This window comes from Syngnathus leptorhynchus, chromosome 16 (assembly GCF_054491065.1).
Source record: "Syngnathus leptorhynchus isolate UIUO chromosome 16, UIUO_Slep, whole genome shotgun sequence".
In the NCBI taxonomy this organism is placed as follows: domain Eukaryota; kingdom Metazoa; phylum Chordata; class Actinopteri; order Syngnathiformes; family Syngnathidae; genus Syngnathus; species Syngnathus leptorhynchus.
This window is the reverse complement of record NC_141210.1, coordinates 4,731,366-4,743,922: the sequence shown is the minus strand read 5'-3', so window position 1 is coordinate 4,743,922 and position 12,557 is coordinate 4,731,366. Positions and strand designations below refer to the sequence as shown.

Here is a 12,557-nt window from a genome sequence, read left to right as displayed (position 1 = left end):
AAACACCACAGAAACAAACTGGTATCAGTGGATCCCCCATTATAATGTAAATATTTGGATCAATATGGTGTCAAAAATGTCATTCATAGGGACTATCACATTTCTTTTTCATTTTAACTGCACAAAAACATGCAGGTCGAAAATTTGACAACTCTAATTTCTGCCCAAAAAAATCCATCTTGTACAGTGCTTTTTAAAAAATATTAAAATTTTGCTGCTAGGAAAGATTTTGTCCATTAATGTCACACCAATGTTATTTTTATAATTTTCCATGGGACATTTTTTGTAGGCCACATTTTTGAGGAGCAAGTGTGCCTTTTTTTTTTTTTTATAGCTTTGCCAACTGAAACTAATAATTTAAGGATCAGAGGTTCCATAATAAACAATTTGTACGTGTCCCAGTGATAGCTCCAACATTATCATTTGCGGTTTCTCCAGGTGGAGAGCCGGGTGTGCGAGCAGCGGACTCTCGCGCGGTCCCCCCCCCCCACCCCCTTGAGTGGAGACACGTGTGCCGCTTCCAATTAGGCCCAGATTGTTTCCCAGAAGCGTCCCTCCGCCCTCCTTCTTCCTCCTGGCGCAGGCACGACGGCGGGAGAACCGAAGGCACCCTGTGACGGGAGTCCTTGCAGTGCCTACTTTACGTGGAAAAGAGGCTCATAAAATGGCAACAGTGAGTGCGCAACCACTCAAACACAGATTACCATTATGTATGACTGTTACACTTTTCGAAAAAGTCGTCGCGCCGAGAGAGCTGGGGGCAAAAACCCGAAAGTAGGCAATAACAATGTTTTTTTATTTTATTGTAGTCTATTTTCATTTTCAACATTTTTTAACGAAGACTTTGAACACTTAATGCCGAACAAATACATAACGAGAACGAACAAAAAATGTGTTAGTTGCCATATATCCCGTGATGCATTGCGTTGCGTCATCGAGTTTGTTGTCTTTAACCAACCGTCCATTTTGTGTGTAAAGCGGTTACAAAATACACATAATTACAATTATTACCAATGTTTCATATTTGATCAGTATAAATGCTATGGTATATGTCCTGTACTACACATTCATGGCTGTAGATAAAAAAAATTCTGTGTATATATATATATATATATATATATATATATATGTATGTATATGTATATGTATATGTATATATATGTATATGTATATATATGTATTTGCTTGCTATCCCATCATGCACTGCGTTGTAGTTCTTTTGAATGTTATTTTTGCATCCAATGAATCAATCAGTTTTTGGGGTCACTGTCACATATTTATTGAAAATGCACTTAAGAAGCGGGCAGCATTCTGTTTTTTTTTACAGCCATGCAATAAATTACTGGTGCAACATTATACACTGGAGAGGCACAGTGAATGATTCCTGAGGGTAGCGTTTCTCAGAAAGAGGATTAGAAGGCAGCTACAACAAGACGTGCACTGTTTTTTCTTCCGATAGATTGTTGTGTGACTATTTTGCACGTGATGCAGCAGTGTCTCTTCAGACTTCCAATGAAGTCTCACTTCTAAAAGGGAAGTAAATCACAATCTGTTAAGTCCCCCTGGTTGACTTCCAAATATTTCTTTTTTCTTAACAATTTTTGCTCCTAAATAATGTGAAGTGGATATTTCCAAGCAACTGCTGATTAAATAGAACTAGTCTAACATCTAGACTAGAATTAATTACACGTTGCTTGGGAAAAATGACATTTTTTCCTCTTATTTAACGGTTATTTTCATGCAATACTTTTTTCTTTGCTAGTGATGCCTTTTTAAAACCACAACCTTGATGCATTTTGTTCTTTTAATAAAGAAAAATTATATTAAATTTGCACATTTAAAAAAAAAAAAAAAAAATTACGCTCAGACCTGGCTCCACTAGTCTAAACACGGTATTCTGATCCATCTCAGGGGGTGGACATCTTACCACCTGCTGTCAACTGAAAATGACAGTTCCCGGGCCTCAAGTCACAACCAATCACAGCTCAGCTTTTCTTAAATATATTACTAAATTTGAAGGAGTGACAAATTAACAGCCTGGAGCAAGCCGAGCTGTGCTAGCAAGAATCTCATTTTTGATTCCTAAAAGTAATTCTTAATACATGTTGCATGACACAATTGTTTACTGTTTTGACATGCATGTGTAGTATTTAAAAAAATTGTTCGACCAGTTCCCGTTTTACGGTAAGTTCCATTTCATGTCACACTGGTAATGGTACCCATTTAGATTTTCCAAATGTTGCCTCAGGGAGGAGGAAAAGAAGCTTTCCTGGAACTTGAGCATGTAATTGTTTTGTTTTATTTGCGTCTTATCAGCACATCAGAATGGGAATAGGCCGCATTTTATGACTTGTAAGTGTGAATATGTGCAGACAATAAAAGGCTTCTGTCAATGATTTGACACGTTAGCAGAAGTTGATGTAATGTGACCGCCCGGATTGCCAGCATTCATTATTACACTTACTGGAAGGGATGGACTTTGTTTTTGGGGGGTGGCGGGTGAGAAGGAAAATGTGGCATTTTGTGCGCATTCATTCACTTGTGCATTTGTGTGTGTGTGTGGCTTTCATTCTGGGAATTCTAGTTGTGTGTGTTTGTGGTGTGCCAGCATTATCTCCTGTGGGAGTTTTAACAAGTGACCTCACGTCTCACTACGTTGTCCCCCCCCCCAAAGTTTGTGGTGCACATTCATAACGTCCACATTTGACGGCAAATCTTTCTGAAATGGCGCAAGGTGTTTAGTTGACCCGCTGTTCGGAACTCACTGTACCGGTCCTTCTAGGATTCCTCGCTGGGAAATGGGAGGGAGCAAAACATTAATAAGAATTTGAAAAAAATAAAAGCAGGCAGTGCTTTTGGAGCGCTTCCAGAAGAATTTCCTGTCGTTGGGGAGCGCCCATTTTGAAGGGAACAAAAGGAAACGGCTTGAATGCTGTTTGAATGGAAGTGTATCATTTTGGTTTTCATCGTCTGTAATTTTATTTTTTTCTTCTCCTCCTTCAAACACATCATACTGTGGAAAAACGACCTGGTGTGCGTGCCGTCGAGTGCCATGAGTAATTCACTGAAATACTATCAAGAAGTTACCAAGCAGGTGCATGTCACAATGTAGACAGGCGGACTAACTTTTAAGGCCAATGCACAGAGGCTGACAATGACCCCGGAAGGTAAATTCCGAGAAGTGACCTTCGGCGTCTCTCTGTCAGGAAAGAGGTTGCCATAGGGAAAGATGGAGTGCAAGATATGGCCAACCGTTTTTTTTTTCCTGTTTGTCGATAGTTTGATATCCGCTAGTGCTGTTCACGAATTGAGGAGTGAGTTGGCCATAAAAAAAATCAACGCTGAATTATTCATGCTTAGGATCCAGTCAAAGTGCAGACCACAAAGCAAAAAAAACCAATACAACTGGTTCGTGAAGCAAATTTGAACCTTCATCTTCCCATCCCTAAAATAAGACAGGGGTAAATCTTAAGTCATGATTCTGAGCTCTTAAACATTACGATGAACCTTAAAGAGTCTCTGCAAGGAGGTCAGGTGGACTCGTGCATGAGCCTGTGTGCCTAAATGTAGAAATGTGCTGTGATGTATGAAGTCATCCTCCCTAATTAAAATAGGGGGTGTGTCATGCTGTGATGTATTCTTCTTTGGCGCCAGGCGTGACTTTGTTCCAATGTCGCAATAATGTTCAAATATGCGTATTGTTGAACACATTTGCGGCTTACGTCTTTCATGACCTTTTTCTTTCCCTCTTGCCATTTAAGGATACGTTTTTTTTTTTTGGTGTCGTAGGATGTAGATAGTGTCTTCGGCCCCACCTGCATCGCAAACAAAGGCTCCATTGAAGTGTGCGAAAAAGCCTCGCGCTGCCCTCGTACGATCTCATTGTATGTGTGACCACATTTACGCACTGAGTCACGAAAATTGCTCCCTGATGGCATCAAAGAAAAAAAAAAAACGCATGTGGCGTCCTGAAACATCTGCCACTGAATCATTATGTGCAGGTAAAGGAGGAAAGTCTTTGAAACGTGGCAGTGATGGCTACTTTTTTAAACGTTGTAGTTGTCATACAGCAGTTATCTGGCTATCATGGAAGCATCTAGCCATGCTTCCATCCATCCTTGCAGGTGTGTCTGTGTGTTAACCTTCACACACACACACACACACACACACACTCGTAGACACTCGCACATACACATTGTCTATTTGGAAACTTCTTACCGGCATGGTACAGGATCAGATTACCGCCCGTGTTTGCATAGCCTCATCTTGCGGATAACAATTTGGACTGGATGTTTTGCATATGAATAATGCGCGTGTGTCTCGATACGTGCATGTAGACGTGTGTGTGTGTGTGTGTGTGTGTGTGTGTGTGTGTGTGTGCGTGCGCCTGTTTAAAAACCACAACCTTCTCAGCTATCAGCGCGGTTGAGTCCGAGCTGCTGTTCCAGCGCAGACGCATTCATTAGCCTTCCTCCCAATGACATCAGCCTGCTATTTCCAGACCCGCTGGTGGGAATCAAAGTCCATTCTGAACATCCCCATTATGTCACCGCCTCCTCCGTCTCCCGCCACCCGATCCTGATAAACGGACGGCGGCGGCGGTGCCAGGCAGCCCGGGTCGGATCAATCCTAATACCGCCATGAATAACAACGGCATGAGCTATTTGCCAGATAGGCAATTTTCACTCAGTGTGTGTGTGTGTGTGTGTCTGTGTATCTATGACCTCATGACCTTATCAGGGTTACAATAATTTTTTACGATAATGAGAAAAGAAAACTTATAAATAGTATTCTGACTAAATAAGTACTTGGATTTACAAGAAAATGTTCGCATTGTTGCAGGAATAAAAGCTGCAAGTCCAAAAATATTTCTCGATCACCACCATTAATAGCACCAATATTATAAGTGGATATGTATGTTTAAGTTTGCGTGGTATGCATTGGTCCAATAAAAGATGATTTTGATACGCATTTCCATATATGATAGGTGCGATCCCATTTTTAGGAGCGTTTATTTGAAAGTGAAACGAGTCGGTTTGATTCAGCGGGATTCGATTGGAGAAAGAATGAGACGCTTGTTGTTTTACAATATGTCCTTCTTGTTGTCGACACTTATTTCACAATATAAATGAACGTGTCAGTAGTTTCCCTTCAAGATACTGTATAGACATTCCAATAAAACATGATTCGATATATTTTAAACTGAAACGATTCGATACAGTCACATCTTTTGAATCAAAACGTTTTTTGATGGAGTTGTTTTTTTCTAGGTGCACCCTAATCGTAAATCTAGCTAGCTGGAATTGTGACAATGCTTCCAAAACACTTCCTTGGAATTTGTCCTCTAAATCTACAGCCGTCACGCATAAGTGCTCGAGCTTCCCTTGAAAACGTTGGTCCACGCACGTTAGGAAAGCTTGGATATGTCGTCAATGTGGAAAGCGGGAACAATCCAGAATGTTGTGAAGCAAGCGTGCTTGAAGTTGCGCAAGTTTCTCCCACTCGCTGTATTTTGCACCATGAAACAAGACAACAAAAAGGCCCGAGTGTTGCAAGCCAGCGTTGTGTTACTTCAAATGACTTTCATCCGCAATGTGACTACATGACAAGACGTGCGTGTGTGTGTGTGTGTGTCAATGGTGATTGATTAATCGTGGCCGTCTATTCTGAATGACACCACGTTTCTTTCCCGTAACTTTTCAGGACAGCTAATAAGTGATGAGGACGTTTCAAATTCCTTTATTTACCTTTTTGTTTTGCACAAACGTCATCTTTTTTTATTTATTTATTTTTATTATTACTGTTAAGAAACAAACAAAGAAAGCAACCTGTGACGCATCATGTGCTTCGGGTGTCGGCCATGAGAATACTGGCTATAATTACGACTTTGAGCAGTTGTTTTAGCAAAGCGTCAGATGCCAGGAAGAAACGCTTAAACGCTTCTGCAACATGCACTTTCGCAAAAAAAACAAACACTTTTACCCACGCCTCCTTTGTTTATATGCAAGGACTCTTTAACTTCCTCCTGTAAAATATATTAAATCCACAAATATTTGTGAAAACTAAAATATACACTCAATAATAAAACAGAATTTTAAATTATTTTAAATATGAATACTAAACTTTTACGTCAAGCTTCATTAAAATTATACCTGAGCGTAGATAATAATAGTAATTACCTTAATAACTGATGTAATATGTGAGTGGAATGTTTGGGAAAAAAAAAAGTTCCTTCATCCGGTTTGACCGCTACGGACGTAACGAGTTTGTACCAACAGGAGACTTGCTATTGTGTGGCGTGCTGTAATATCAGGTTTTGTGACATCCATCAATGGTCGCATTTATTATCTGCTTGCTGCATTGTGCTTTTTCCCCAGAAGAGGCTTGTGACAGTAACAATATGCACCGCCGCCATAAATAGCCCTCTTGTAAGACGCAGGCGCCCGTGTGAAGTTCTGCATGTGTTCTCCAGGCCTCGCCCGTCCTTTCTTGTCTTCCGTGATCAAATTTTTTTTTGCAGTTTTAACTTCTGTAGTCAGCTAATTAACTTCCCAAAACATATTCCGTTCGCATAACACATCGCTTTGATTTTGTTAGCTTGTTGTTGTTTGTTTTTTTAAAACCCTGAGAATTAAGTTTAAAAAAAATGCTAACTATTTAAGACATTTTGTATATGTCGCCATCTTTTTAGCTAGTTAGCTTGATCGTGCTAAAGTTATCTGAGGCATATTACTTAGCGCATCCAAATATCTGAGGTATCTGTCTTGCAAAATAACGAGAACTAGTTTAGTTGGCAGTCATTTGCATTTTATCAGCCATGCATGATTATTGCTGTATAGCAATTTAAAAGGACTCTTTGTGTCATGTATTCCTGGTCACTGTGCGGTGAGAAAAATCCAGAAGATAAGCATACGTGCAGTAACGTATTCAAGTTCCCTGAAGGAGATGAGACAAACAAAATGTTCCAGAGAATTCCTGGAATTCTGCGACACGCACATGCACACACTCCGAGGAGTCAACACACAGCACGTGCTGTTGGTGTGAGGAATGCACTCTTAAAAAAGAAAAAAAAAAAGAAAAGAAAATAAAGCAAGAACATGACACTTCCCATCATTGACAGTGAGAGAGGCTCAGTGAGCAGGAAGTGATTATCAGTGATCACATAGTGGCCGAGCCTGTTGGCTAAGCGGCACCGCACGAAAGAGGAAGCCTGCAGGTGGACACAGGAAGTGACTGCACATCTCCAGCTCATGACGGGAAGGCAGCAGGAAGGATGAGTGCGTTCCGATGCCAGGAAGCTGCCACCTGGCATGTTTGTGGCTTGCTAGCTTGACTAATTACTGAGTCCAAATTCATTCATCAAAATTTACAGGACAGATTTTAAAAATAAAACCACCCTTATTTCTTTTTCATTGTATCCAACCTACTTTATTGTTTTTATTCTTTATCGAAATCAAATGATCCTATTTTTTATTTTAAACATTTTATTTTATTTTCAGTTTTTATTAAAAATACATTAAACAATGCCTTTCATTATTACAGTTTTGTTAAAATATCAACAAGTAGTAAACTAAATAAGCTCACCCTCAAAACATCTCATTTATTAATTGTATTTATTTAGTATGCTTTTTTAAATTAGAAAATAAATTATTTAGCCCACTCCAAACATTACTCCCCCCCCCCCCCTAATTCTGCCAACAAACAACCAGGCAATGAAAACTTCCCTGGCAGAGGTAACAATCCCTTCCTTAGCAAGGCCCTGACATTCTGCCTGCACGACAAATATTTAGTATGAAAACATTTTTTTTTTTCGCCCGTCATTCCAGGGGGAAGAATTCCTGCAAACTTCCCGTGTGTGCCCAAAGGCCTTTTTACGGGAATGGTGAGCGAGGCTACATTTCTGAGTCAGTGTGGGAAAAAGCAGCTGTTTTTTGTTTTGTTTTGTTTTTGAACCAGTTTAAACCCACGAGTTGACATGGACTAGACCTCACTACATAATTAAACTGACTGACTTTGCATAATAATGAGCCAGTGGACTTAAGCGCTCGAGATTTCATTGGGTAGAATCTTTCCATTTCTTTTTTCATGTGGTGAAGCAGCATGTGGCTCAAGTAGCCGCATACAAAGCCACTTTTGTGTTCACAAGGCGATTCGACAGCAAGTCCGAAGAGTCTGTTTTCCCAATTGACAGTCAAATTCAAAGTACTGTATTTCCACAACAGTTCTCTTTTTAGCTGCTTCTTGTCTTTGAAGGGGGAACGCTGTACTTAGACTTCCCTTTCTAGGAAGTGTGTAAATTACAGTGCGTGAGAGGCAAGTCAGCAAGGTCATAATAGCAACCGTGCCGCTTGACATGGAGACTAATCAGAATGTTCTTCTCAGAGTCCCCCACATATGGAGTCTTAGCTATGTCAGGGATTGGGGGAGGGAAAATGAAAGGGTTGGGAGGGGGGTCGGCTTTGAACGTGGACGCTAAGTACGTGTCTCATCTCGATGACACGAGATTTTCTGGAAACAAGTTCCGACGTTATCTACCCATCCCCCTGTCCCCTCTGAATCAGACAACACCTGATTCCTCTGTGGGTCCAGCTAGCATTTACCAAAAGACATCAAGCTACCCGCAAGGCCCCCACTCTGCCCCCCACCCCCCCTTAGATGCGCCTCTGCTCACATCTGATATCATGGCTCATTTTTTGCATCGGGGCAAATGAGACAGTGCCAATTCTTGCTGTAGGTGGTGAATAGATATTTTTGTAATATTTCCAACAGACTGATCATTGATTTTCATGCTAATGCTGTCAGTAATAGTGATGACTAAATCAGTGAGCTGGTTCAGGAAAGCCACGGCGCGGCACTCGAGGTTCACCTGAACCTTCTGCCGCCTTCTGTCTGTGGTGATTGTGGCTGAGTCAGCAAGGCAAAGTGTAACTTGTGTTCAGCGTGAGCACCTTCTCAGTCACAAACACAATTGCCAAAGAATCACCATTGCTCACTCCAGACATTCCTATAATATCCTCCTCATGACCCATGCACCGGTGGGGAAATAATCGTGCATTTTCAGATATCTGCACATTTCTATTTTATTATTTTTAGGAAAGGAGTAGTAAAATTCTAAATTTACTTCAAGTTGTCAACTCCTATGTCCCTGTACAGTAGAAAGCTTTCTCACGCGTCTTGTGTGATATGAATAGCGCCCCCTTTGTCCAAACTCGCTCTTGCAAGTGTTTTTTTCTTTTTTTTTCTTTGTGGAAACCTTTTACCGAGAATTTCTGTGAAACTGATTACACAACCAAGCCTTTCGGCACAGTCAAAGTCATTACCTCATAGCGAGACAATAAAGAGGAACTTGTACGATGCAAATACGCAATTACGTACAGCATGACCTGTTTTTTTTCTGTTTGTTGTGGCGATAAAGTAATTAAATGACGGATGAATAAAAAAAAGTGAATTCACCGACATGGGGAGGGTGAGAGAGAGAGAGAGAGAGAGAGAGTGAAATAGAGTTTCCTGTCAACTTGCCAGCGCCTTACTGGAAGGGGGTGGGGCCTGCTGGCCCAGCAGACGCACATTGAACAGCAAGAGGATGTGTATAAAGGCAGCCCTGTGCTTCCAAGCAGGGCGCAGACTCCTTTCACAATTGCTCCAGTGCGCTCAAGTTTGTGGTAAACTCCCACAACTCCATTTTTTTGGGCTCGGAATTTCAATTTCAAACCAAATAAGAAGGCACCTCATCACCGAGGAACATTTGGACCATTTGGATTTAAAATTGGAGAGGACTTTAAGACAAGAGGTGAGCATCCATCTTTTTTTTGTTTTTCTTCTCAGACTTATAACTTTTAAATCATGCATGTGGATATTATTGCTAGTATGTTTAAATAATTTACTCTTACAAAATTAAGAGACTACCCCAAAAAAGTAATTAAACAAAAACTTTTTAGGGGAAAAAAAAAACAATGCTACAAATAACCAATATTTGGAGTTTAAAGCTCAAAATAATTTGGTTTTTATCAGTCTCTTAATTTTTTCCAGAACTCTAGTTGTGTCTGAGTGTCTAAGGACTTCCCGTGCAAATTTCACAATAACTTTACTGGAACTGACCGTGGTGCCTGAGGCAGAGGGTTGCACAAACAAAAAGTACTTACCGGATTTGCACGCCATCCTAAATGGGAATGTATGATTCAAAGACGTGAAAACAAACGAGCACTATTCTCCAGTCGCACTCGCAAGTTCAACTGCCAGGAAAAACCTCGTCAAACTGTCGAAAAGCTCATTGTTGGATTCCAAGGTGACTTTTTTTTTTTTTTTTTTTTTTAAGTCCCTTTAACTGCCATCAAAAGTTGTAGTCCTCGAGTGAAACCTCAAATTAGGCAAATGGTAGTCTCATCATCTCATTTTTACTCTCCTAAAGTCACATTTATACTTTTATAAGGATCCAAAAATTAAATTGCCTCAATTAGGTGGACCTTATCACAAAGAAAGCAGGAGACCCTCATCTTAATGATTTGACTCTAAACTAACTTTTCGTACTTTATTAAGTTTAAAATCCAGTGATGTACTTACTGGACTGTAATTGGCCGATTCTATTATTAGCTGAGAATCTTGTCTAGTCTGATTCTGACACCTGAACTTTTCTGTCGTGTATGACGCAAAGCAATATTGTTTCAAGCAGTGTTTCCCAACCTCTCTTGCACCAAGGCTCAGATTTTCCATGGTAAAATGTCACAAATAGTGGAAAGACTGGTTAATGAGACACCTTGTGCCATTTCTTTCGCTGGTTTCCTGAATTAAATATTGAAATTGTACAATATATTTGTTAAGATAAGTTCCGTTGTATTTAACTTTAATGTACAGCATCCAGACTTGGTGTGCTAACCTTGCTCCTCTTCCCACCTCCTCAGGTATCACCTCCTCAGAACCCATTTGTCCCAGTGTGGTCTTCTGCCAGTGCCGCCCCACCTCCAGCACCATCTCACCACGTAGTGGCCACAGCGCCATGGTAACTCTCAGCAAGGCCTACTCCGCCATGAGCAGCAGCCCCGTGGACTCTCCCGGCATGCGGCTGCCTCAGCGTTACAAGACGTTCACGTCCAAGGCTCAGTACCAGATGGTGCTGGCCACCTTGCGCAAGCTGCAGGAGAGCGGCTTCTACTGGGGCGCCATCACGGGCAAGAACGCCAACAGCCTGCTGTGCGCCGAGAAGGCCGGCACCTTCCTGGTGCGCGACAGCTCCGACAACCGCCACCTCTTCACGCTCAGCGTCAAAACGGCGGCGGGCACCAAGAACCTGCGGGTCCAGTGCGACGCCGCCTCCTTCTACCTGCAGACGGACCCCAAGAACATCCACGCAGTTCCCCACTTTGACTGCATACTCAAGCTGGTGCAATACTACATGCCCCAGAGCAGAGGGAACGGACGCAACGTGGACTATATTTACTCAGGCGGCGAGAAGGTACCGCTGGAGTTGGTCAAACCGCTAGCGTGTTGCCCGTCCACCTTGCAGCACTTATGCAGGAAGACGGTGAACGGACATTTGGACATTTCCTCCACAAGGGACCAGCTGCCACATCCTCTGAGGCAATACATGCAGGATTATGACTCCCCCATTTAGAAGCTCATTCCAAGTCTGAGGGGAGCCACAAGGGGAGGGAAGGACAGACAGACAGCCAGCTAGCCAGCCAGGAGTGAAGTTCCCGGCGAAGATGACGCACAGTTTCCCTCCGCTAATGATGCTGCTAACAATGTTCTGTGAGGCCTCGATGAACACATTGGCGTCCGTCCATCCGTCCAGCGGCAGTCCTCGGCCGGGATGGCCGTCCCAGAGTGCATTCTGGGAGTTTGTTCGAAAAGAGCGGTCGCACCTTTACAAGGGCTGAACTCTGGAATGAATCCTCCGTGACGGTAGATTCACATGGTCATATTTTGTATTTTTTGAAACTTTTTGGCACTGACAGGAACGCCACTCGCTCGCCAATGAATGTATTTAAATGAGACAAAACAAGGTTGTCTTAATCCACTGTCTTTTTGTTTTGACAACTCCATGTTTACATTGAAGACAAAATCTTTTATAAAGATGTACTTAAGATGCTTGAAGGTTGTCTGGTCGACACAACGATTTGCACTTATTTATATGTGGACAGACATTTCAGTAATTTATAATAAAGAATGTTATTTTTTTACTGAGCTGCATCTTGGAGTGTGCTTTGTTTCCCACCCTGTTTAATGGTGACTCTTGCATGGGGGCTTTAAATGTCACATGGAGAGGCAATCAGTCCTAATTATCTTACAATTAGTAGATTTCATGCAAATGAGAAAATGCACCTGTTAGCTTAAAATAGCTACATTATAAAACAGGCTAATAGTATTTGTTCTAGTACACGTTAAAAAAAAAAAAAGTGTCAGCCCCTTTAAAATTGATCTATTCTAATACGCACAGTGCAAATTCAGTACATTTCATACAAATTCTAAATGTTTATATTAGTTTATAATAAATGTAAATTATGTATAATGTATAAAAAAAAATATATATATATATACACACAGACAGACAAACTGGCTAA

General features: G+C 41.3%; 1 protein-coding gene across 4 annotated transcripts; it reads left to right on the top strand.

Moving 5' to 3' along the window:
- Positions 1–512: 512 nt before the first annotated feature.
- LOC147044288 (suppressor of cytokine signaling 3-like) lies at positions 513–12,180 on the top strand. 4 transcript variants are annotated; one of them, XM_085934253.1, is made up of 4 exons: positions 514–673; positions 7,827–7,882; positions 9,523–9,790; positions 10,899–12,180. In XM_085934253.1, the coding sequence occupies exon 4, from the start codon at positions 10,994–10,996 to the stop codon at positions 11,606–11,608; it is 615 nt and encodes a 204-aa protein (XP_085790379.1). In that variant the 5' UTR covers positions 514–673; positions 7,827–7,882; positions 9,523–9,790; positions 10,899–10,993; the 3' UTR covers positions 11,609–12,180. The 4 variants fall into 4 exon arrangements, with proteins under 4 accessions (XP_085790381.1, XP_085790379.1, XP_085790378.1 ...); XM_085934252.1 differs by lacking the exon at positions 7,827–7,882; XM_085934254.1 differs by lacking the exons at positions 514–673; positions 7,827–7,882 and adding an exon at positions 733–774.
- The last annotated feature ends 377 nt before the right edge of the window (positions 12,181–12,557 follow it).